The sequence below is a fragment of the Carcharodon carcharias genome, chromosome 2 (assembly GCF_017639515.1).
Source record: "Carcharodon carcharias isolate sCarCar2 chromosome 2, sCarCar2.pri, whole genome shotgun sequence".
Lineage (NCBI taxonomy): Eukaryota > Metazoa > Chordata > Chondrichthyes > Lamniformes > Lamnidae > Carcharodon > Carcharodon carcharias.
In genome coordinates this window covers 159,091,846-159,114,774 of record NC_054468.1, presented here as the reverse complement: position 1 = coordinate 159,114,774, position 22,929 = coordinate 159,091,846, and the positions used below count along the sequence as shown (strand labels likewise).

The following is a 22,929-nucleotide window of genomic DNA, read 5'->3' as shown; positions in this document are numbered from 1 at the left end:
ACCTGTAGGCAGTGTCTCTGTGTGGTTTCCAGTGTTTATGTTCTAAAAGTCATATGTCCAATGACAGTCTGTTTTTCTACTGATTAAGAACTCCAGGTAACTTGTGGATCTCAACACGATGGTGGGAGGTGGGGAATGGGGTGAGAGAGGTGAAACTCTATCTCCTACCAGATCTCAAACCAATTCCTAAAGCAGGAGAATTTCAAGGTGGTCACGCTACCACCCTTTGTTCGGACAGTGCTTGTACAGGTAACTGAGTATCTGCCATCATCCTAAAGAATTTGTACTTCTGAACTCTCATTAGGAATATAACTGAAAGTCTTTTGGATTCTGTATTAAGGTACACAATTGTCATAACTCTCTTTGGAACACCCTCACACCTAAGTTTTTCCACAAGTTTCCCATCACAGCACATTTTGGGATGCAGCATTTCCTTGCATTACTGCATTTCTGCAGCTGGCATTCATTTCTGTGACCTGTCAGCTCAGTAGTCCAATAAATACTCAATACTGTAAAAATTATTGGAATTAACAAATTTTGTGATACTACGTTTAACCCAGGTAAAAGTTAATGTTAGGCGCTTGTTCAGAAATTCCATCGGACACTTCTTCTGTATCACCCTGCAAAGTTATCCTTTCACAACGAGAAAGGATGGTTTTAGATTTTGGCCTCACATTGTGTTTACATCAGAACAATGTATTATAGTTTTTGTGCATTGATTTTGGTAGCAGATGTGTTCCTGACTGAAGGGCTCATCCTCATCTTCAAGGTTCCAGGGTAAATATGATGAGCAGCCCACCTGATAGATCAATCAGTCGGATTTGAGAGTCGTATGACTAGGTCCATAAATATCCAGACATATAGTCATTTGGTGGTATAGAACTTGAGTATTGCTGAAAAAAGAGGGATGTCTTAGCTTTTTGTCTTGCACTGACCAGGACACTTCGCAGGAATACCAATTTAAGGGGAAAACAACAATTTATACTGTATGTGAAGAGTGCTAATTGGTTGGTAATTGGTGTTGCCATGGAAAATGCACCACTGATGGTGACTGACAGTTAACTGCCAAGCATTGTTTGAAATTTAAAGCAGGCAGCTCGACCCTGATTGGTCAAGGAATTGCCCTGAAGAATGAGTCAGCGAATGACTGTCTTTTGTTTTGTTTAGCTGAAACAGACGCATGTTCTTTCTGTCTACAAAGAACATCGCCTTGTGTATTAATATATATAGCTTCCAGTACACACACACGTACCACACTGCAAGCCCAACTGGCAATCTTAAATTGGTTGTCAGTGTAATTCTTAGCACACTGAGGATTATTTAGCAAATCTTGTCCAATCGCAAGAATCGCATCTAATGTTGGACACTGTTTTGAATTTTACAAGCACAGGCTGGTTGGGGGATGGTCCACCCTGTCCGTTGCGAACAGCAGAAGGGACATTGTGTTCGATATGATCTGCCAGTCTTTGGGACGTATGGCCTGTATAGCTAGCATCACACTGGCACTGAAATTCATATTCCACATTATTTATTTGTGTGATAGCCAGAACGTCTTTTTGGCTTGACGGCAGCATCTTGTTAGTGGTGAATATCACTCGTGTTGCTACTGCATAGTAACGGTAGCTTCACCTGTTGCTCAAATCTTTGAGATATCTTGCCCTTTCAGAGTAATCTGAGGCAGACTGGGCACTTTTCAGGGCTGAAAGTGATGACTTTAGGCCCGTTCACGAGTTTGCATTTAAAAAACAGCACAAAATGAGCTGATCAGGGCAGCTATTTTTCTGCAGGATGCCTTTGATGCACCCTATTTCAGGATCAAGCTTGCATGGTGAACACATGGCTCAGGGCTCTATTTACAAGGTTGCCAATAAGACCAATCTTATAGCAGGTGGAACTGTAAGAATCCCAATGTGTATTTTGACCAGTGAAGTTAGGCTTACGGTAGATCGTGGTAGAGAACACCCTAGTAGATTTCTAAATAGTACATCAAGAAAGGGGAGTTCATCTGACTGCTCCATTTCAAAGGTGAATTTGAGCACTAGATGGAGCCCATTAAGACATGTAAGGAAATTGTTACATGCAGCTGCGGATTTAAATGTAACCTATCACACAAATGAGTAATATGGTCTATGAATTTCAGTGCCAGTGTGATGCTAGGTGTGTAGGCTGTACATCCCAAAGATGGTCAGATTGCATCAAACAGCCGCTGTTCACAAGGGGCAAGGTACAGACCGTACCCAACCGTACCCAACCACCCCATGCTTACAAAACTGAAAACATAGTGTCCAACATTAGATATGATTCTGCAATTGGACAACATTTGCTAAATAATCTTCAGTGTGCTCAGAATTATGCTGACAACTAATTTAAGATTGTCAGTCAGGATCGCAGTGTGGCACATTTTCTGTGTACTGGAAGGTCCATATATTAATACACAAGGCCCTGTTCTTTGCAGACAGAAAGAACATGTACACATGTTGTGCCTGTTTCAGCTAAACAAGATAAGTGACAGCCTTTTGCTGACTCATTCCAGAGGGCAATGCCTTGACCAATCAGGGTCGAGTTGCCTGGTTTAAATTTCAAACAATGCTTGGTTGTTAGCTGTCAGTCACCATCAGTGGTACAATCTCCATGGTAATGCTACTTGCCAACCAATCAGCACTCTCTTCACACGCAGCATAAGTTGTTGTTTTTCCCTTACATTGGTATTCTTGCAAACTGTCCTGATGAGTGCAATACTCAAATATCCAGACAATAGTTTAGAGATTGCTAGTATACGTGTGGCTGGACAACAGTATGGTGGTCCATTGTAGCATTAAGCATTTTTTTATTCTTTCATCAGATATGGTCATCGCTAGCAAGACCAGCATATGCCTATCACTAGTTTCGATTGAGGTGGTGGTGATGAGCTGCCATCTTGAAACCCTGCAGTCCATGTTGTGTTAGTGCACCAACAGTGCTATAAGGGAAAGAATTCCAGGGTATTGACTCAGAAACAGTGAAGTCAGGATGGACGTTAGCAAGCAAGACTTTAAAAGTAGTAATCTCCAGATTACTCCCAGTAGCACAGGCAAGGGAGTACAGAAATAGGAGGGTAAAGCAGGTGAATGCATGGCTGGAAAGATGATGCATGAGGGAGGGATTTAGATTCCTTAGACATTGGGATTAGTTCTGGGGAAAGATGGGACCTGTACTGGCATGATGGGTTGAACCTGAACAGAACCAGGGCTGATTTCCTTGTGGGGCTATTTGCTAGTGCTATTTGGGAGGATTTAAACTAACTTGGCAGGGGTGTGGGAACAAGGCTGTGGGTAAAAGAGAGGTGCACAGAACACCATGAGAGACAATCAGCACTAGAATAGGAAATAGTCAGATATTAGTTGGATTCAGATTAAGGGAAGGAAGAAAGTAATAAAGTTTAAATCAGGGTTACTGTGCATGTATGTGAATGCATGGAGTGTGGCAGATAAGATTGGTGGTGATCGCTATGTGGAAATATGATATGGCTATAAGAAAGACCTGGCTCACAAGGTGTTCAGGAATGATAACAAAGGGGGAGGGTTGGCAGTACTGATTAAGGGGTACGTTGCTGTGCTGGAGAGAGACGATGTCCCAGAGGAGTCAGGGACATAATCTATTTGGCTAGAGCTAAAGACCAATTACATAATTACAATTACAGACAATATAAAATGAAGGATTCAATTCTAAAGTGGGTACAGGACAAGAAGAACCTGGGTGCAAAGCTTTGTGCAAAGTTATTGAAGATACTAGGACAGGTTGAGAGTGCAGTTAATAAAGGGAAACAAATCAAAACACTTTTGTGTTTATGGACAGTTGGTGAGAGGAGATAATAGTGCTGTTTTTATTAATCCCCCTTCTGCCCATAGCAATTTGAAAGCATTGCAGAGAGTGCAGAAATGATTCATGAGAATGGTTCCAGGGATGAAGAACTTCAATTATGAAGATAAATTGGAGAAGTTGGGACCATTTCTCTTGGAGAAGAAAAGGTTGAGAGGAGATTTGATAGAAGTATTCAAAATCATGAGGGGGTCTGGAAAGAAGACAGCGAAAAACTGTTCCCATTGGTGGAAGGATCAAGAACAAGAAAGCACAGATTTAAAGTAATTAGCAAAAGGAGTAATGGTAACATGAGGAAAAACCTTTTTATGCAGTGAGTCGTTGGGATCTGGAATGCACTGTCTGAGTGTGTGTGTGGAGGTGGGTTCAATCAAGGCATTTAAGAGGGAATAGGATTATTATCTGAAAAGGAAGAATGTGCAGGGCAATGGAGAGAGGCACAGGTATGGCACTAGGTAAATTGGTCTTTCAGACAGCCAGCGTAGACACGACAGTTCCAGTGGCTGCCTCCTGTGCTACAACCATTCTGTGATTCTGACAGCCCAGTACTCCTTCAAAACGCACAGAAGAGTCGAACTAGATTGTGCACATTCAAAGGATCTAATAAAAGTGTTCAAAGCCATTGTATCCAGGACTATCACTGACCTCCTCTCCTCTGGAAATCTTCCTTCCACAGCATCCAACCTTGAACAGCCTGCTTCTACCTCCTTCCCAAAATTCATAAACAATACTGCACTGATCGACCAATTGTTTCACCATGTTCCTGCCCCACTGAACTTCCTATACCATCTCAGCTATCTCAGGTGTTTTTTCTCCCCCTGTCCAGTGTCTTCCTACCTACAACCAATGCCCTACAGCACTTTAACAGTTTTCACTTTCCTGACTTTAACCATTTCCTCTTCACCATGGGCACCCAATCCTCCCACCTCCATCTCAACCAGAATGGTCTGAGAGCTCTCCACTTCTTCCTTGAACAGATGCCCAACCAGCCCCCATCCAGCACCACCATCCTCTGCCTGGCTGAACTTGTTCTCACATTGAACAGCTTCTCCTTCAACTCCACGCACTTCCTTCAACCAGAAAGAGTTGCTGTGGGTACCCTAATGGGTCCTAACTAAGTCTGTCTTTTACTGGGGTATGTGAAGCACTCCTTATTGCAGTACTACTCAAGCCCCCCTCTCCAAAGAATCATAGAACCATAGAAAAGTTACAGCACAGAAGGAGGCCATTTGGCCCATCTTGTCCAAGTCAGCCCGAGGACACCCAGGTGCCCTTTCTAATCTCACCTACCTGCATCCGGCCCATAGCCCTGCAGCTTACTGCACTTTAGGTGCAGATCCAGGTACTTTTTAAAAGAGTTTAATGTTTCTGTCTCTACCACCAACTTGGGCAGCAAATTCCAGACACCCACAACCCTCTGCGTAAAAAAAGTTCTTTCCTCATGTCCCCCCTACACCTTCTGCCACTTATCTTGAATCTATGTCCCCTAGTTCTAGAATTTTCCATCAAGGGAAACAATTTTATCCTGTCCAATCTACCTATTCCCCTCATAATTTTGTACACCTCAAGTCACCTCAGGCTTTTTTGTTCTAAGGAAAATAACCCCAACCTATCCAATCTCTCCTCGTAGCTACACTTTTCTAACCCTGGCAACATTCTTGTGAACCTCCTCTGCACTGTCTCCCGAGCTATTACGTCCTTCCTGTAATGTGGTGACCAGAACTGCACATAATATTCCAGTTGTGGCCTCACCAGTGTTTTATACAATTCCAACATTACATCCTTACTTTTATATTCTATACCTCTGCCAATGAAGGAGAGCATTCCATATGCCTTCTTAACAACCTTGTCTACTTGAACTGCTGCCTTCAGGGACCTGTGTACTTGTACGCCATGATCTCTCACTTCATATACCCATCTTAATATATTCCCATTTATTGTGTAATCCCTGTAACTGTTTGACCTCCCTAAATGTATGACCTCACACTTCTCTATGTTAAAATCCATCTGCCACTTTACCGCCCACTCCACCAACCCATCTATATCATTTGGGAGATTATGGCTATCCTCTACACTATCCACTACTCGGCCAATCTTTGTGTCATCTGCAAATTTCCCAATCGTGCCCCACATTCACGTCCAAATCATTAATATATAATACAAACAGCAAGGATCGCAACACTGTGGAACACCACTTGTGACAACTTTCCATTTGCAAGGGCATCCATCGACCATTAGCCTTTGTTTCCTGTTACAAAGCCAACCTTTTATCCAGTTTGACACATTACCCTGAATCCCATGGGCTTTTATTTTCCTGACCAATCTGCCATGTGGGACCTTGTCAAATGCCTTGCTAAAATTCATGTGCACAACATCACTGCACTACCTTCAACAACCCTTCTTGTCACTTTCTCAAAGAATTCAGTCAAATTTGTGAGGCAAGACCTTCCTTTAACAAATCCATGCTGACCATCCCTGACTAGTCCATGGCCTTTCCACATGACAGTTAATCCTATCGATCAGGATTGATTCTACTAATTTGCTCACCACTGATGTAAGACTAACTGGCCCATAATTGTTTGGATTTCCTTTGATCCCTTTTTAAACAATGGAACTACGTTTGCATTTCTCCAGTCCTCTGGTACCTCCCCTGTATCTAGTGAAGATTAGAAAATCTTCCTCAGAGCATTTGCTATCTCCTCCCTGACTTCCTTCAGCAGCCTCGGAAACAGTCCATCTGGTCCTGATGACTTATCCACTTTCAAGAATTTTAGCCCTTCAAATACTTCCTATCTCTTTATGACTATCCCGTCCAATATCTCGCAGTGTTCATCCTGGACTACCATACTACTATATCTGCATCCTCCCTTTCCTTTGTAAACACGGAGACAAAATATTCATTCAAAACCCTTCCCACAGCCTCTGCATCTACACACAAGTTTCCGTCTTCATCTCTGATAGGTCCCACTTTTTCCTTAACTAACCTTTTAGCCTTAATGAATTGGTAAAACATCTTTGGGTTATTTTTAACTTTACTTGCTAATCTTTTTTCATGCCCTCTCTTTGATTTCCTTATTTCCTTTTTGCTTTGTCCCTGCACTTCCTATATTTGTCTGGGCTGCTGTGCTTAGTTCTTTGTGCCTATTATACGCTTTCTTTTTCTGTTTGATCTTCCCCTATATTCCTCAAGACAACCAGGGAGGTCTAGATTTGGCAGTACCACTCTTATTTTTGTAGGGGACATGTCTACTTTGTACAATTAGGATCTCGCTTTTTAGTGCTTCGCACTGGTTTTCCACTGTTTTATCCTCCAGCAGTGCAGTGCTGTCCAGTCCACCTCAGCCAAGTCCCTTCTCATTTCTGCAAAATTTGCCTTCCCCCAGTTCAAGACTTTTCTCTGTCCTTTCCCATGGTAATGCTAAATCTAACTGAATTGTGATCACTGTCCCTGATGTGGTCGCCAACTGTCACTTCACCCAATTGCCCTTCTTCGTTCCCCAAGACTAGGTCTAGAATTGCATCTCCTCTCACTGGGTTTGTCACTAACTGGTTGAAAAAATTTCCCTGGACACACTGCATGAATTTTTCTCCCTCAGTGCCCCTTATATTGTTTGAATCCCAGTTGACATTAGGATAGTTGAAGTCTCCTACTATTATTGCCCTTTTGTTCTTACAAGCAGAAGTTTTCCTACATATTTGTTCTTCTATCTCCCTTTCACTATTTGGAGGTCTGTAGTATACTCCCAGTAGTGTGACTGACCCTTTTTTATTTCTAAGCTCAACCCATTAAGCCTCGTTTGTTGACCCATTTAGTATATCATCCCTTCTCATAACTGGAATTGACTTTTTAACCATTAGTGCTATCCCCCTCCTTTTTTATCTCTTACTCTATCGTGTCTGAAGACTCCATAACCAGGGATATTTAGCTGCCAGTTTTGTCCCTCCTTTAGCCAGGTCTCCATTATAGCAATGACATCCTGCTGCCATGTGTCTACCTGTGCCCTTAACTCATCTACCTCGTTTGTAATACTTCTTGCATTGAAGTATAAGCAGTTGAACCCTGTCAATTTCCCATGCTGGACACTTTTTAAACTTCACTTCTCCTGTAACTCCATGTCTATCACAACGTCCCCAGCTAATGTTCTACCTCCATTTTTCTGATCTGAATCTGACCTATCTGATCCTACTCCTGGGATCCCATCCCCCTGCCACATTAGTTTAAATCTCCCCAACAGAACTAGCAAAAGCCCCCGCGAGGACACTTGTCCCGGCTGTACCTGGGTGTAGCCCGTCCGGTTTGTACTGGTCCCACCTTCCCCAGAACCGGTCCCAGTGCCTCAAGAATCTGAATCGCTCCTGGCTACACCATCTTTTCAGCCACGTGTTCATTTGGTCTATCCACTTATTCCTGCTCTCGCTAGTACGTGGAAACGGAAGTAATCCGGAGATTACTACATTTGAGGTCCTGCATTTTAATTTGTCTCCTAACTGCCTGTAATGAGCTTGCAGGTCCTCATCCCTTAGTTTACCTATGTCGTTGGTACCAATGTGTACCACGACCACTGGCTGCTTACCTTCCCTCCCCAGAATGTCCCTCCCTCATCTCTTTCTGGTACATTGATAACTATATTGGTGCTGCCTCGCTGCTCTTGCCAAATTCTGATGAAGGGTTGTCAAACTGAAATATTAACTCTGTTTCTCTCCACAGGTGCTGCCTGACATGCTGACTATTTCCAGCATTTTGTGTTTTTACTTCAGATTTCCAGTTTCTGTGGTATTTTGCTTTTGTATTACTGCTAATTGCATACCTGATAGAAATTAATGAGGGTAAAATAATAGAAATTACTCCAGAATATTCCTGTAATGGTGAATATTACAACTTGCTCTGTGCTTTTTTTTAAAAAAAAAGAATAAAGCTCATCAGTGTGTCATCTGTTTGAACAACAAAGCTCAAACAATACAAGTCTGAGGAACTTATGATCAAACGATACAGTGCACTGGTTAGATTGCACCTTGTGTCAACTTCTGGTTGCCAAGATATTAAATATAGACTTTCCTTTAAACCGTATGGTTGTGCAGCAATCTGCAACGTACCTTGCAGTGCAATAAACAGTTTGTGCAACAAATGAGCCACACACAACAAAGAAAAATGATAGAGAACATTGTATCCAAGTACTGGGAGCATTGCAGTATCCAAGATAGACTACAGAAACTCGAGTGTTTCATCCTGTAAAGAAGGTATTTAGAGGCGATTTTAGAGGTGCGTATAAGAACCTTATAGAAGAGATAAATCCAGCACATTAAGCTTAGAAAGTGATGCAGTTCAAAGTAGTGAAGGTTAAGTTTTGGACTGATAGTTGGAAAGTCTTGATGCCTTAATCAATATCCTAAATAGACTCCCAGATAAGAGTGGAATTGAAAACCTTGGTGAGATTTAAGAAACAGTTGAAAGCTGCAGTGGTTCAAATGCCGTTCTTCATCTGTAGCTACTAGTGAGTCCTCCATTTTTTGTTGTCTTAGAAAAATGTTTCTGGCCTGTTGCCTCCAGCTGGGCCTGTAATCAAGTTTTAAAAACATTCTGGTTAATGCTTTGCATGAACTTTGTAGAAGATTATTATGACACCTGGCAATTAATGTTTGCAGCATAATTATAAAAATGTAAGTGTGTTTTTAATTCTTTCTTTTGCATGGTGTTTGTCTTGAGCTTACACACATTTTTGCTAGTGCAGCATCTCTGGCAGACAAGTCTGTGTGTTTGTCTCTGATACAAGGATTGGAAATTATCCAGAGTGCTACGGGCTTCATAACTTGATTGGCTGTCTAGTCATGAGAATGCTGGGAGTCCTATCCCGGTGGTCATTAAGCACTGCTCATCAAGCAACATGTGGTATCAATCACCATTCCTTGGTATAGTATAACCCTAACCACCTTGTTTAATGCCATGATGCAACAAAGTTATGCCACAAAATGTTAAGCATATGCTTTACATTGTGCATCTTCAGTTAGAGAGCCAAAAGACCAAAAACTTGCAAAACATGACAGTATAATGTCTACTCTGAGCAGTAGTAGTAGTAGTTCATTGAATCTAGGGTAAACATGAAAAGCAGACTTGGTCTATGTTTCAATCAGTACCTTTCACTTCTGAAAACGGGTGGGAAAAGACACAGTTTTAATTGTACTTATCAGTGTTAACCCATGCTAATAGCAGTCCTACTTGTTTTATTACTATCTTGCTGAGAATATGTCTGCTGTTTTTAACGTAGGCATCAATTCAGGAATTTGGAGTAAGCTGGCTATTAAATTTAAGAACCAACAAACCAATTTCAGAATGAGTTCAGTAGCCATGGGAAGTCCCAAAAAGCACAAGCAGTTGCTATCCAGACAGATTTAATTGTAGAGTTGTAGAATATTGTCGAATTGGCTAGTCAACGAGGTAAATTTGTCTTGCAATTCTTGAGTAAAAGTTGGTGCTCTGAATTTAACTCAGCACATTGCTCATCTGCATGTGCTTTTCCTCTGTAAAATTTATAGTGTGGATAAGTTGTGAATATTAAAACAAATAATACTTGACAGCAGGAATACATTAGTTACATTGAAACCCTCCAGTGGATAATATGCCAAACCATGAGGACTAAAAATATGTGAGCTAAAATGTCACATTACGGTAAAATATTGGAGAATGTGACTGAAAGAGAACATTTACCAATTAATTCTGACATGTTTGGTGTGCTAAATGCAAAAACACTTTTATTGCATTATTTCATAAACATCAAGTTTTGAATTTTTTGCAAAACTCAAGTTATGTTGTTAGGTTATAATTCATTACATATTACAGGCACTTAAATACATACATACACTGGTTCTTAGTTATGTATATTTGATTAGCACTTTTTGACAATGGCAAGATTGTGCTCAAAGTAAGCACAAGACTTTTTAGCTAATCCAGCTAGAGGGATCCCCTTCATCTTCCATCCCAAGATGCATTTATTTCTCAAACAATTCAGTTTTAGGCTCCGTATCTGATCCATGCATTGATTACTATCATGACGAATTTCTTTACTAGCTTTAAATTAGTGTTAATTTGATCTTCTGATTCTTGTACTGTTGAATTTCATGTAGTATTCTAGATTTACTTTATCTACATTGATTTCTGTTATACACTTCCTATGAGATTTCCTATCAATCTTTACATTTTTAGGTTGGAAAGTCCAAGGCCTGGAAATCGGATCATCTGTGAACAGGGAAATAAAATGTAGAAATCATCTATCTATGTTGTGATTATGCAATGTTCTTTGTCTGACACATAGGAAGCTATAAAATGCAGTATGTTTAACAAGCCAGTGGTCTCTGTGTACTTTCTTCCCAACTGATGCATGAAGAATATGGGTTAACTTGATTTCTCCAATGGACATGAGACCTGTTACTATAATTTTGGGCATCCTTTATTTTTATTAACATGTCCACTGTTTGAAACCTTAAGTTTTTTTTAAACATGTAATTGGAGTTTAATCATAAATCCTTCAAGATGAAGATAATAGTTTTCAGTAATCAGTGGCTATTTATATTGACTTGCTCAGTAATGACAACCTGAGGCATGCACCCCTTTATAGGCATGTAATCTTCACTGCTTTTTAATGGGATCATGTAATCCAAGGCAAAAGCACAATTTGTGTTGTGGAACTACAAAGGAGCATGGCATTCTTAAGTTCTTGTCTGCATACTCTGGGGTACCATAGCATTTCAACTTTATTAACATCTAATTAGTCTATTTGTGCTCTATAATTTTAGTTAACATGCAAGCTGCTTGTGACTCTAGTGATGAATTGTCTCTACTAAAGGGATTTTTTTAACTATGGAAATAAACTACTGCCAGCTGCAGTAAGTATGAAAATAAATCATTTGCCTGTTAGAATTATGAAGCACATTTTTTTTCCCTCAGCAGAATGGTGACAGACAATTGCTTAGTTCCTGCATGAGATTATAAAATGGCAACCTTTCCACAAGGATTATACTGGTATCAGACATACGTATAAGTGATATGCATAGGTTTTAACATGTATATCAAACACATCAAGTGGACTGCAAGACACTAGTAATTGGACAGTTTTAACTTGAGATTAAACGCAAGTGGAAAATCTATTTTGTAAACAGCCATGTGGTTCATTTGTCACAGTAGTAAAAGAAGCACCAATTTGTTTCTTACAGTATTCAAAAACTGTGTAATTTTGTGCAGTCTTCATTACTCATGTCTTAACTAATGACAGCATTTCTTCAATCAAAATTTGTACAAATTCATTCAAAGAATGGATATGCTTAAAAGCTTTTTAGGAAGCTCTGCATCAGACATTGTATGGTCGCCAGAGGTAATGCAGCTTTACGTTGTCTATATCTGTCAATTTACTGACATTGAAGGTTCTTCATAAAGCCTACCAGCTGTGCACTACACGATGACCTCTTGTTTGGGGGTAAAAGGTTAACAAATCTTTTTTGGTTGGGGGAGGGTGTTGGCAAGCCTACAAGTTAGAATGTTAGACAACACACAAGGCAGACAATTGTAGTATTTTGGAACCCTTGAGGCCTGAAGGACTGCTATAAATTAGTTATAGCACTCTCAATCTTTGTCTTTTTGTTTGTTTAGGCAAAACTTAGTTCTAGCAGACAAAATATGATTTAAACTGCAACAAGTTTACTTGGAGCAGATTTTCCTCTTGGTAATAATGGAAGTATAATTGGGATGGATATGTAAAGATAATTGTATAAACACTTGGAATCATTCATGTGTATCTTTCACTTTATGATTTGTGATCTGTGATCTACTACAGATTGTTGTCTGTTTTACTCCAGTATTGACCTGCAAACCAAATTAAAACCAGGTTAGATATATATCTTATATGCTGCCATTGCACTTCAAGCTGGACATGAGTCTTTTTAGATTTCAAGGACATGTTCAGTTTTGGGATCTGGAAGATAGCAGTTGTCTTACTGGTAAAGGTATCTTAAAGGTGGAAGCTCTGAGTAGCAGGGTTGAGGAACTGACACTTCATTCCTAAGTTTTAAAAGGTGGTTTTGGTTCTTCTGTTCTGTAGAGATTTGACTGGCAAACAGCATTTATCGAAAACCTAATGTTCTGTTTGTACTGCTGTACAAGATTGTAGTTATGTTAAACAGAAACATTTAAGTGGAATTTTTACAACCTGAAAGATAACCTTTCAACTTTGAATTTGGTTGCCCATGAATACTGAGATGAAATGCCGAACTGCTCCCTGAGAGGTGGGTCAGTGCATTATGTTGTGTGCCACTGAGCCATCTAGACCAGAAAAGATGCTGATTTAAGACTTTGATTTGTGCTGAGTTAGCTGTTCTCAGTTGGAAAGAGGGGTGAAGGGAAGAAAACTGCAGATTGTGGAGGTATTTTGAATGGTCTCAAAGTTTGTTTGTTTAAGAGAAAAAAGGCCAGTGTATCAGTTCTTTATTTCCAATCTAGTAGCCATTGCATGTGTATGTAGGTGAGAACAGCCTTGATTTTTAATGCCTTCATCTCCACTTGGGCATGAAGAATAATCACTTAGGTGCGGTATTGGAATCTGTTGACATTGTGAAACCGTAACTCAACAGGAGTCTGAGGCAAGTTAGAGAAGGAAAATTGGAGAGAAGAGTGAAGGAAATAAAATTACTTCAGTTGAATGTCATGAGCAAGCAGTATGTTTTATGAGAATGAATCCACAGTAATAACATTGCCTCATTTGCTCAGTATTAAAATCACTGATGACTAATAATAGGAAAATGATGGAAGCACAGTAAAGTTTTCTTTCTTGTTCCAAAGAAAATGAAACCTACAGCAGAGCCCGATGTTGATATAACAATGTTTCAGTAGTTTTTGGAACAAAGCAGGAATTTTAGTTATTGAGTGTGCACGAACCAGCATTCACGGATCTGTCCCAAGTTGTCTTTTGCTTCCCTGTGTGGAATTCTGTTATTCATGTATAACAGATCAAATTTTGAATATTCCTAAAGTTACAGTTGTCAATTATGCTTATTACATTTTCATGTGACATTCAAGTGAGCAAGGTTTATTGTCTTGCTTTCTGTGTTACAGTTTCTCCTGCACTATACACTATACTCAGGCCAAGAGGGGCAAGCAAATGACCTGCTAAGCTTTTGCCACCCCATGTCCAGTTGGCCTCTGGTGGCATTAAAATCTCTTTGTTTTTCCCTTACTTCACTGGGCAGAGTTTTGGCCTAGGCTTCATGCCTCCCCATAATAATGCAGCTGAGATCAGGAAGACAGTATGTGGAGAATCAAGGATGCAGTGCCTTGTGCCATTACACTACATGACTCTTAGAATTGCTATTTATTAATGAATTAGCCACCCTCCAAGTCATTATACAGGAGAAGTCAAGATCAAGAGTAGCCTTTAGTTGAAGTGGGATTAGAAGGGTGGGGGAGTGAGTTGGACCAAAGTGTGCTGATATAATTCAGTCATTTTAATGTTGGACATTTTGTTCTGATGAAGGGCTAGTTTTGAAACTTCAACATTTTCAATCTTTAGCGATGCTGTTTGTCTTGCTGAGTGTTTTCAGTATTCTATTTTTTGATTCAGGCACTTCAAAGGTAATTTTAATCTTCCCTCCCCACCCCACCCTGGTCCTCCCCCAGAATGGGTGGATTCGGGTCGGGTGGGATCTTAATGTGTTAAAACGCTGAAACCCAACCTGCCTGTATCCATTTTTAATGGGGAGCTGGCCGGAGACCAATCCAGGGTCATTCATTTAAATATTGTAATGCAGTTGTGTGTCTCTGTTTTTTTTATCTTTCTTTGGGTTTAACGATGGCTGGTCAGGATCCCACTCTCCCACTGCTTTCCCTTGCCTGTGATCCACTGCCCCAACACCGTCCTGATCTCCAACCCATATTGTACATCCCATCCAACTTGCCATCTCTAAGCTGCAGAGCAGGAAACTTCTGGGAGGTGGTGAATTAGTGTAACAAGCTTGTATAGACAGTTCCATTGTGAATATAGTCATGGAGAAATGTTGACAGGAAGGTCAACCCTAGATAAGAATCTTATTATATTACTAGTCAATTGCTTAGTGTATTGAACACAGTCAGTTTAGAATGGTCTTTCTTTTTCAAGAGCGCAATATTGCTGGGTATCTGTCTTTCTCTTACAGTTGACTTGTATTTGTTCTGTGCATGTATGCCCACTCTCCGTCTCTCTTTATTTCTCTCTCCTTTTCCTGATTTTTGCTTACCCATCTCTTCTGATTTCCTTGCCTCCACTTTGTTGCTTTCTCTTTTCTCATTCGATGGTAAGGTAGTAAAAGCTGTTACCAACAGTGGCATGCTGTATTTGATGTATGGATTATGTGGAAAATGTGATTCTCCTCGCTCATTGAAATTTGTTTTCTGCAGCTTTTCATAATTATTTGAAGAAATTTTGGAGAAAAAACTGCTAGGAGCTGAAAAGACACTCCTACTCAGTGTAACTAACTGACCAGTACTGGTGCAGTATGGGAAATTAGGTACACTACACTTGCTTAGACAGCACATTCCAAATTCTGTTGACAGCCCTGGGCAAAACAAATCAGCTCCAAGCCCACACTTTTCTTTGAGGCTGACACCTTCAAACAAACATAATAATGATGTTCGAGAGAGCAAGTGTGTCCATGCAGGGAGGGTGAGACTGCGAGCGGAGGGGCCATGCAGGGTGGGTGAGGCTGTGGGCAGAATGGCCATGCAGGGTGGGTGAGGCTGTGGGCAGAATGGCCATGCAGGGTGGGTGAGACTGCGAGCGGAGGGGCCATGCAGGGTGGGTGAGGCTGTGGGCAGAATGGCCATGCAGGGTGGGTGAGGCTGTGGGCAGAATGGCCATGCAGGGAGGGTGCGGCTGTGGGCAGAATGGCCATGCAGGGAGGGTGAGGCTGTGGGCAGTCTGGCCATGCAGGGAGGGTGAGGCTGTGGGCAGAATGGCCATGCAGGGTGGGTGAGGCTGTGGGCAGTCTGGCCATGCAGGGAGGGTGAGGCTGTGGGCAGAATGGCCGTACAGGGAGCGTGAGACTGTGAGCGGAGGGGCTGTACAGGGAGGGTGAGGCTGTGAACGGAGGGGCCATGCAGGGAGGGTGAGACTGTGAGCGGAGTGGCCGTACAGGGAGGGTGAGACTGTGAGCGGAGGGGCCGTACAGGGAAGGTGAGACTGTGAGCGGAGCGGCCGTACAGGGAGGGTGAGACTGTGAGCGGAGGGGCCGTACAGGGAGGGTGAGACTGTGAGCGGAGGGGCCGTACAGGGAGGGTGAGACTGTGAGCGGAGGGGCCGTACAGGGAGGGTGAGACTGTGAGCGGAGGGGCCGTACAGGGAGGGTGAGACTGTGAGCGGAGGGGCCGTACAGGGAGGGTGAGACTGTGAGCGGAGGGGCCGTACAGGGAGGGTGAGACTGTGAGCGGAGGGGCCGTACAGGGAGGGTGAGACTGTGAGTGGAGGGACAGTGCAGGGAGGGTGATACTGTGAGCGGAGGGGCCGTACAGAGAGGGTGAGACTGTGAGTGGAGGGGCCGTACAGGGAGGGTGAGACTGTGAGCGGAGGGGCCGTACAGAGAGGGTGAGACTGTGAGCGGAGTGGCCGTACAGGGAGGGTGAGACTGTGAGCGGAGGGGCCGTACATGGAGGGTGAGACTGTGAGCGGAGGGACAGTACAGGGAGGGTGAGACTGTGAGTGGAGGGGCCGTACAGGGAGGGTGAGACTGTGAGCGGAGGGGCCATACAGAGAGGGTGAGACTGTGAGCGGAGGGGCCGTACAGGGAGGGTGAGACTGTGAGCGGAGGGGCCGTACAGGGAGGGTGAGACTGTGAGTGGAGGGGCCGTACAGGGAGGGTGAGACTGTGAGCGGAGGGGCCGTACAGAGAGGGTGAGACTGTGAGCGGAGGGGCCGTACAGGGAGGGTGAGACTGTGAGCGGAGGGGCCGTACAGGGAGGGTGAGTCTGTGAGTGGAGCGGCCATGCAGGGAGGATGAGGCTGTAAATGGAGCGGCCGGATAGGCAAGGTGAGGCTGTAAATGGAGCGGCTATACAGGGAGGGTGAGGCTGGGAGCGGAGGGGCCGTACAGGGAGGGTGAGGCTGCGAGCAGAGGGGCCATGCAGGGAGGGTGAGGCTATAAATGGAGAGGGAATGCAATAAATTATGCATGTACTATGCATTTATATAAATAAGGTTGCTGAAATGTAGGATATGATGGGAAATAATGGAGAACAGGTTCATAAAAAGGCAGGACTGGACTCTACTTATTCCTGGATACAAGATGCTCAGGAAAGACAGGGAAAGAAAGAAAGGAGGAGGATGGCAGTGTTGATTAAGAGACAATTACAGTGCTGGAAAGAGAGGATATTCTTGAGGGGGTCAAGGACAGAATCTATTTGGTTATGCTTAAGAAACAATGTATGTACCATTATACAACTAGGTGTATTCAAAACAGTGAATTCGCCAAATAGTGGGAACGTTATAGAGAAGCTAATTTTCCACAAAATTAGAGGAGTCCAAAAAGTATGGAGTAGTGATAATAGGGGACTTTAATTTCCTAATTTAGGCTGGGATAGTAATAGTGTAAAGGGAAAAGAGGGTTAGGAGATTCTGAAGTGAGTTTGGGATAATTTTCTTGATCACAGTTTCTGGCCCAACAAGAAAGGGCATTGTTGGATGTTGTTCGAGGAATTGAGGTGGGTCAAGTGTCAGAGGATAATATTTAGGGAACAGTGATCATAGTATTGTAAGTTTTAGTATAGTTATAGAAAATGAGGTGCAGTCAAGAGTAAAAATATTCAATTGAAGAAGGGCCAATTTCAGTGAGATGAGAATGGATCTGTCTGAGGCAAATTGGAATCAAAAATTGGCAGGTAAACTGTAAAGGAACAATGGGCTGCCTTAAAGGGGAAATGGCTTGGATACAGTCAAGGTATATTTCCATGAGGCGGGAAGGCAGGGCCACCAAAGCCAGAGCTTAATGGATGATGGAAGAGATGAAGAGTAAGAAAAAGCAAGAAGTGTGTGTATGACAGATGAGACTGTATGTAGGAAGTTCAGAGGGGAAGTGAAAGTGAAGTGAGAGGCAAAGAGAAAGTATGAGAAGAGACTGGCAGTCAGCATGGGTAATTCAATAGTCTTTTAGGACATTGAACAGCAAAAAGATAGTAAGAGGTGGGATGGTCCATTTACAAATCTGAAAGTAGATTTATACATGTCAGAAAGCATGTCTGTTTATGAGTACTTTGCATCTGTCTTTTCTAAGGAAGAAAATGCTGCTGAAATTACAATGAAAGAGGAAGCAGTTGAGATACTTGATGGGTTAATAATTGATAAAGAGGAGGTATTAAAAAGACTGACTGTACTTAGAAGTTGGTAAGTCACCAAAACCAGATGAACTGCATCTGAGGACACTGAGGAGAGTAGAGAGGAAATTGCAGAGGTTCTGGCCATAATTTTCTAATTCTCCTTAAGCAGGGCTGGTGCCAGAAGACTGGAGAATTGCAAATGTTGCACCCTTGTTAAAGAAAATAAGATGCAAGATAAACCCAGCAACTACAGGCCAGTCATTTGAACCTCAGTGGTGAGAAAACTTAGAGACGATAATCCTGGACAAAATTAGCAGTCATTTGGATGTATGAATTAATTAAGGAAAATCAGCAAGGATTTGTTAAAGTCAAATCGTGTTCAACTAACTTGATTGAGTTTTTTAATGAGTTAATGGAGGGGTTGATGAGGTGTACATGGACTTCGAAAAAAACATTTAAAGTGCATGTTTATAAAGTTGAGGTCCATGGAACAGAAGGGTTATGTGGCATCTTGGATCTGAAGTTTAGTGACAGGAAACAAATGGTAGTGGCGAACGGTTGTTTTTCACACTGGAGGATGATATACAGTGAGGTTCCCCAGGGTTCACTACTAGGAGTACTGCTTTTCTTGATGTATATTAATGACTCCAACTTGTGTGTACAGGACACAAATTCAAATTTGTAGATGACACAAAGTTTGGAAATATAATGCATTGTGAGGAGGACATTGATAGACTACAGCTGACGTAGACAAGCTGGTGGAATGAGTGGACATGTAGCATATGAAATTTAATCAGAGAAATGTGAAGTGATACATTTTGGTAAGAGAAAGGAAGGGAGGCAATCTAAAATGAAGGGTACTATTCAAAACAATTCAGGAACAGAGAGACCAGGAGGTAGATGTGTACAGATTTATGAAGGTGGCAGAGCAGGTTGAGAAAGTTGTTAATAAAGTATATGGGATCCTGGGCTTTGTAAATAGAGGCATTGAGTACAAAAACAAGGACGTGATCATGAACCTTCATAAAACGGTTGTTCATCCTCAACTGGAGTATTGTCTAATTCTGGGCACCACACTTTAGGAAGCGTGAAGGTTTTGGAGAGGGTGCAGAAAAGGAGAAAAGGTTTGGATGAGGGACTTTAGGAAAGTGGATAAATTGCAGAAGCTGGGGCTCTTCTCCTTGGAGAAGATTGAGAGGAGACTTGATAGAGGTTTAAAACGATGAGGGTTCTAGACATAGTAATGGGGAGAAATTGTCCTTTTAGGACAAGGGTCAGGAACCAGAGGACACTGACTTAAGGTGATTGACAAGAGGCAACAGTGACATGAAGAATTTTTTATACAGCAACTGGTTGGGATGTGGAGTGTACTTCCTGAGCAGTGTAGGCTGATTTAATCATGACTTTCAGAATGGAATTGGATGATCTTCAGAAGAGAGAACATTTGCGGGGGTATGGGGAAAAGGTGGGGTAGTGGGACTAGCAGAGTTGATTTTTCAGAGAGCCAATGCAGACACAATGGGTTAAATGCCCTCTTTCTGTGCTGTAACCACTCTATGGTTCCAAGATTCTCTTAAAGGCATCAGTAGATAAATGTAATTTTACTGTTGTGAAATATGTAGTTTTTTGATTTTGTTTAACTCCTTATTTTGAATTTTAGATATGTGGAAGGAAAATAGCAAGTAGAAAAAAATTAACATAGTTTCAGAGAATGTTGGAACCCAATGACCAGATGACACAATGAGTTTCAATAGTCAGTTCCATCATAAATATCACAAATTTTTAAAAGAGGAAGTTTATAGGGACAATATGAAGTTGTGTGGTGCAGACATCAAATGTATTCAGACCCAAGATATCAACCAGATGGATATATTTAGCGTATTTACTGCAATTAAGATATAGTGATGGTAAACACCCTGATGTTCTTGCCTAGAACTGCAACTTGCAGAGTAAATCATATGAATGTGAAGTAACAAAGAAGGCCTGACTGTATCTAACCTGTGTGTGGTGGGAAGACACTTTTTTAAAAATGTCCCTTGCTATGCTGTAACCCAAGTATGGTGCTACCATGCCTCTACTAACATTTATATATTAATGTATTTGCTCACAGGATGTGGACATCACTGGCTAGGCTAGCATTTATTGCCCATCCCTAATTGCCCTTGAGAAGGTGGTAGTGAGTCACCACCTTGAACTGCTGCAGTCCATGTGGTGTAGGTACACTCACAGGACTTTGACCCAGCGACAGTGAAGCAACACCTATATAGTTCAAGTTAAGATGGTGTATGGTTTGGAGGGGATCTTGCAGGTGGTGGTGTTCCCATGCATCTGCTGCCCTTGGCCTTCTAGGTGGTGGAGGTCATGGTTTGGAAGGTGCTGTTGAAGAAGCCTTGATGAGTTGCTGCAGTGCATCTTATGGATGATACACACTGTTGCTACGATGGAGGGAGTGAATATTTAAGGTGGTGAATGGGGTGCCAGTCGAGGGGTTGTTGTGGATAGTGTTGTTGGAGTTGAGCTCATTCCATCACACTCCTGACTTGTGCCTTGTAGATCGTGGACAGGCTTTGGGGAGTCAGGAGGTGAGTTACCCATTGCAGAATTTCCAGTCTCTGACCTGTTTTTGTAACCACAGTATTCATAAGACTGTTCCAGTTCAGTTTCTGCTCAATAGTAACCACGTCACTGAATGTCAAGGGGAGATGGTTAGATTCTTTCTTGTTGGAAATGGTCATTGCCTGACACTTGTATGTGAAAGTTCCAGGAATATAACCCCATTCTTAAATTTGTTGATAAACAGCTTGGTCAAGTGCTTATTCAAAGATATTGAAGAGCAACTTTCTTGATGTGATTTGGCTAACAGTTCATTGTGAAACTGACTTCAAAGTTGGTGACAGTTTTAAATGTTTCCACAGAATAGTAAAATTGATTGCAGTTGCTGTTTATTTTTAGTAATAACTGTTTACTGATTTTAATTTTTCTCTCCTCAGCGCAAGATGGGTAATTCAGACAGCCAGTACAATCTGCAAGGGACTAAAGGTAACAACACTGAGGAGAAGTCGATGCCTGGTGGCAGGCAGAAGCCATGCACTCTCAAAATTCGAAGCGTTCATGCCAAGGATGAAAAGTCACGCTCTTCTTTTGGCTGGGGATATAGTGGCAGCAACATAGGTTACAAAGCACGATCTCTAGGCAAAAACTGCCTTTCTCAGCACAAAAACAACCAGCGTTACTCTCTCAATAGTTCTTCACGTCAATGCAAGTCTTTGATAGGTAATAGTAATGCATATGCCAGATGCCATCAGGATCACCTGGGGAAATATGATCACGGGAATGATAAATTATTATCTGGAAACTATTTTCCTTGCATTCATCTTGACAAAACAGGCAGTTGCACTAAAGCTCTGGAATACAATGGCCATGTCTTAAATGGACATAGACTACCTGAAAATATAACTCAATCTAAGAAACCAGAAGGAGAAGGCAGTCCAAAGGTTCTCATCAAAACTCTGGGAAAATTTGATGGGGACATAAGGGTCGAGTTTCACAGTGGCAGTAGTAGCAGCAAACCACCCTGTGTTGAACCCCAAGGGCCAGTTCAGCTTTTGAGATATTCTGCTGCAATGGAGTCTGACTCGAGTAAACAAAATGTTGGGCAGGTTGATGCCAGTAAAGGAAACCTAATGGACCAGAGTCTTTTCCTTGGTGAGCAGAGATTTAAATCAAGCAAGGGTAGCTTAATTAGTTCTGAATATTCCTGGTCCGAATTGCCATGGGGACATTGTGCTTACGCCAGTGATTCTGATAAAATGTACACAACTGGGAAAGTTACTGAGGCAAGTAATCCAGAAGACATTTTACCAAATGATGAGCAGCTCTTCCAAAGATCATCTCTCTTTTCTCTTCAAACACTGTACAGTGATACAGGTGTTGGACTTTCCATGCCCTCAGGGAATGAATTTTCAGATGATTACAGAAATATGGCTTTCAATCCTCACAGTTTGTTTGAGAATGACTTTTCTAACTGCATGAATATGCTATCCGACGAGGAGGATAGAGGAACCATACAATATACCTCTTATACACTCCCATGTCGAAAGCCCAAACACCTCTCTGAGGATGGCTCCTCAAGAGCTGCCCTGAAAAGTCGAATGCGCCGTTTAAGTGCTTGGACTGGCAGCCTTACAAGAAAGAAGAGGAAACTACAGGTAAAGAACCTTTTCTTTTAGTGGAAACCTAAATATAAGTTTGAAAATTACCACACTGTTCTAACTTCAAATATCATACACATTAAGTACCATTGGAAGAGGAATGCATCGGTGATAGAACTGTTAATGGATTGCCAAATGTGTTTATTAAAATTAACCCCATTTACAAGCATTTGCTGAAAAGCTCCCATGTCCCTTTGCTGGTTTGTTGGTTTTGCACTCCTGTATAGTGATGCTAAATGCAGCAGCTTCTGTTATCGTAACAAAGCCATTGAAATATCAGGGACATCTTTATTGCCATAATAACTAAAATAAAGATCAAGACACAGCTCTGATCACCGTGTGACACTTTTTTTCTCCCCTTATTCTAATGCCGTTTCTGATCTGTGTCCACCGCACCTAGAGTACCATGTACAGTATCCTTAAGGAAGGATGTACTTGCTTTGGAAGCAGTTCAGAGAAGGTTCACTAGGCTGATACCTGAGATGAAGGGGCAGTCTTATGAGGAATGGTTGAACAGGTTAGGCCTATAATCATTAGATA

At 41.9% G+C, this 22,929-nt stretch overlaps 1 protein-coding gene across 3 annotated transcripts in view; it reads left to right on the top strand.

Moving 5' to 3' along the window:
• The window catches only part of LOC121293889 (T-lymphoma invasion and metastasis-inducing protein 2-like), a 385,212-nt gene that overhangs the window by 134,061 nt on the left and 228,222 nt on the right, over positions 1 to 22,929 (top strand). For all 3 annotated transcript variants that reach the window (XM_041217341.1, XM_041217335.1, XM_041217350.1), the window contains one exon: positions 21,169 to 22,386. In XM_041217341.1, coding sequence (XP_041073275.1) covers positions 21,175 to 22,386 — 1,212 coding nt within the window. In that variant the 5' untranslated portion in view covers positions 21,169 to 21,174. The remainder of the gene's footprint in view (positions 1 to 21,168; positions 22,387 to 22,929) is intronic.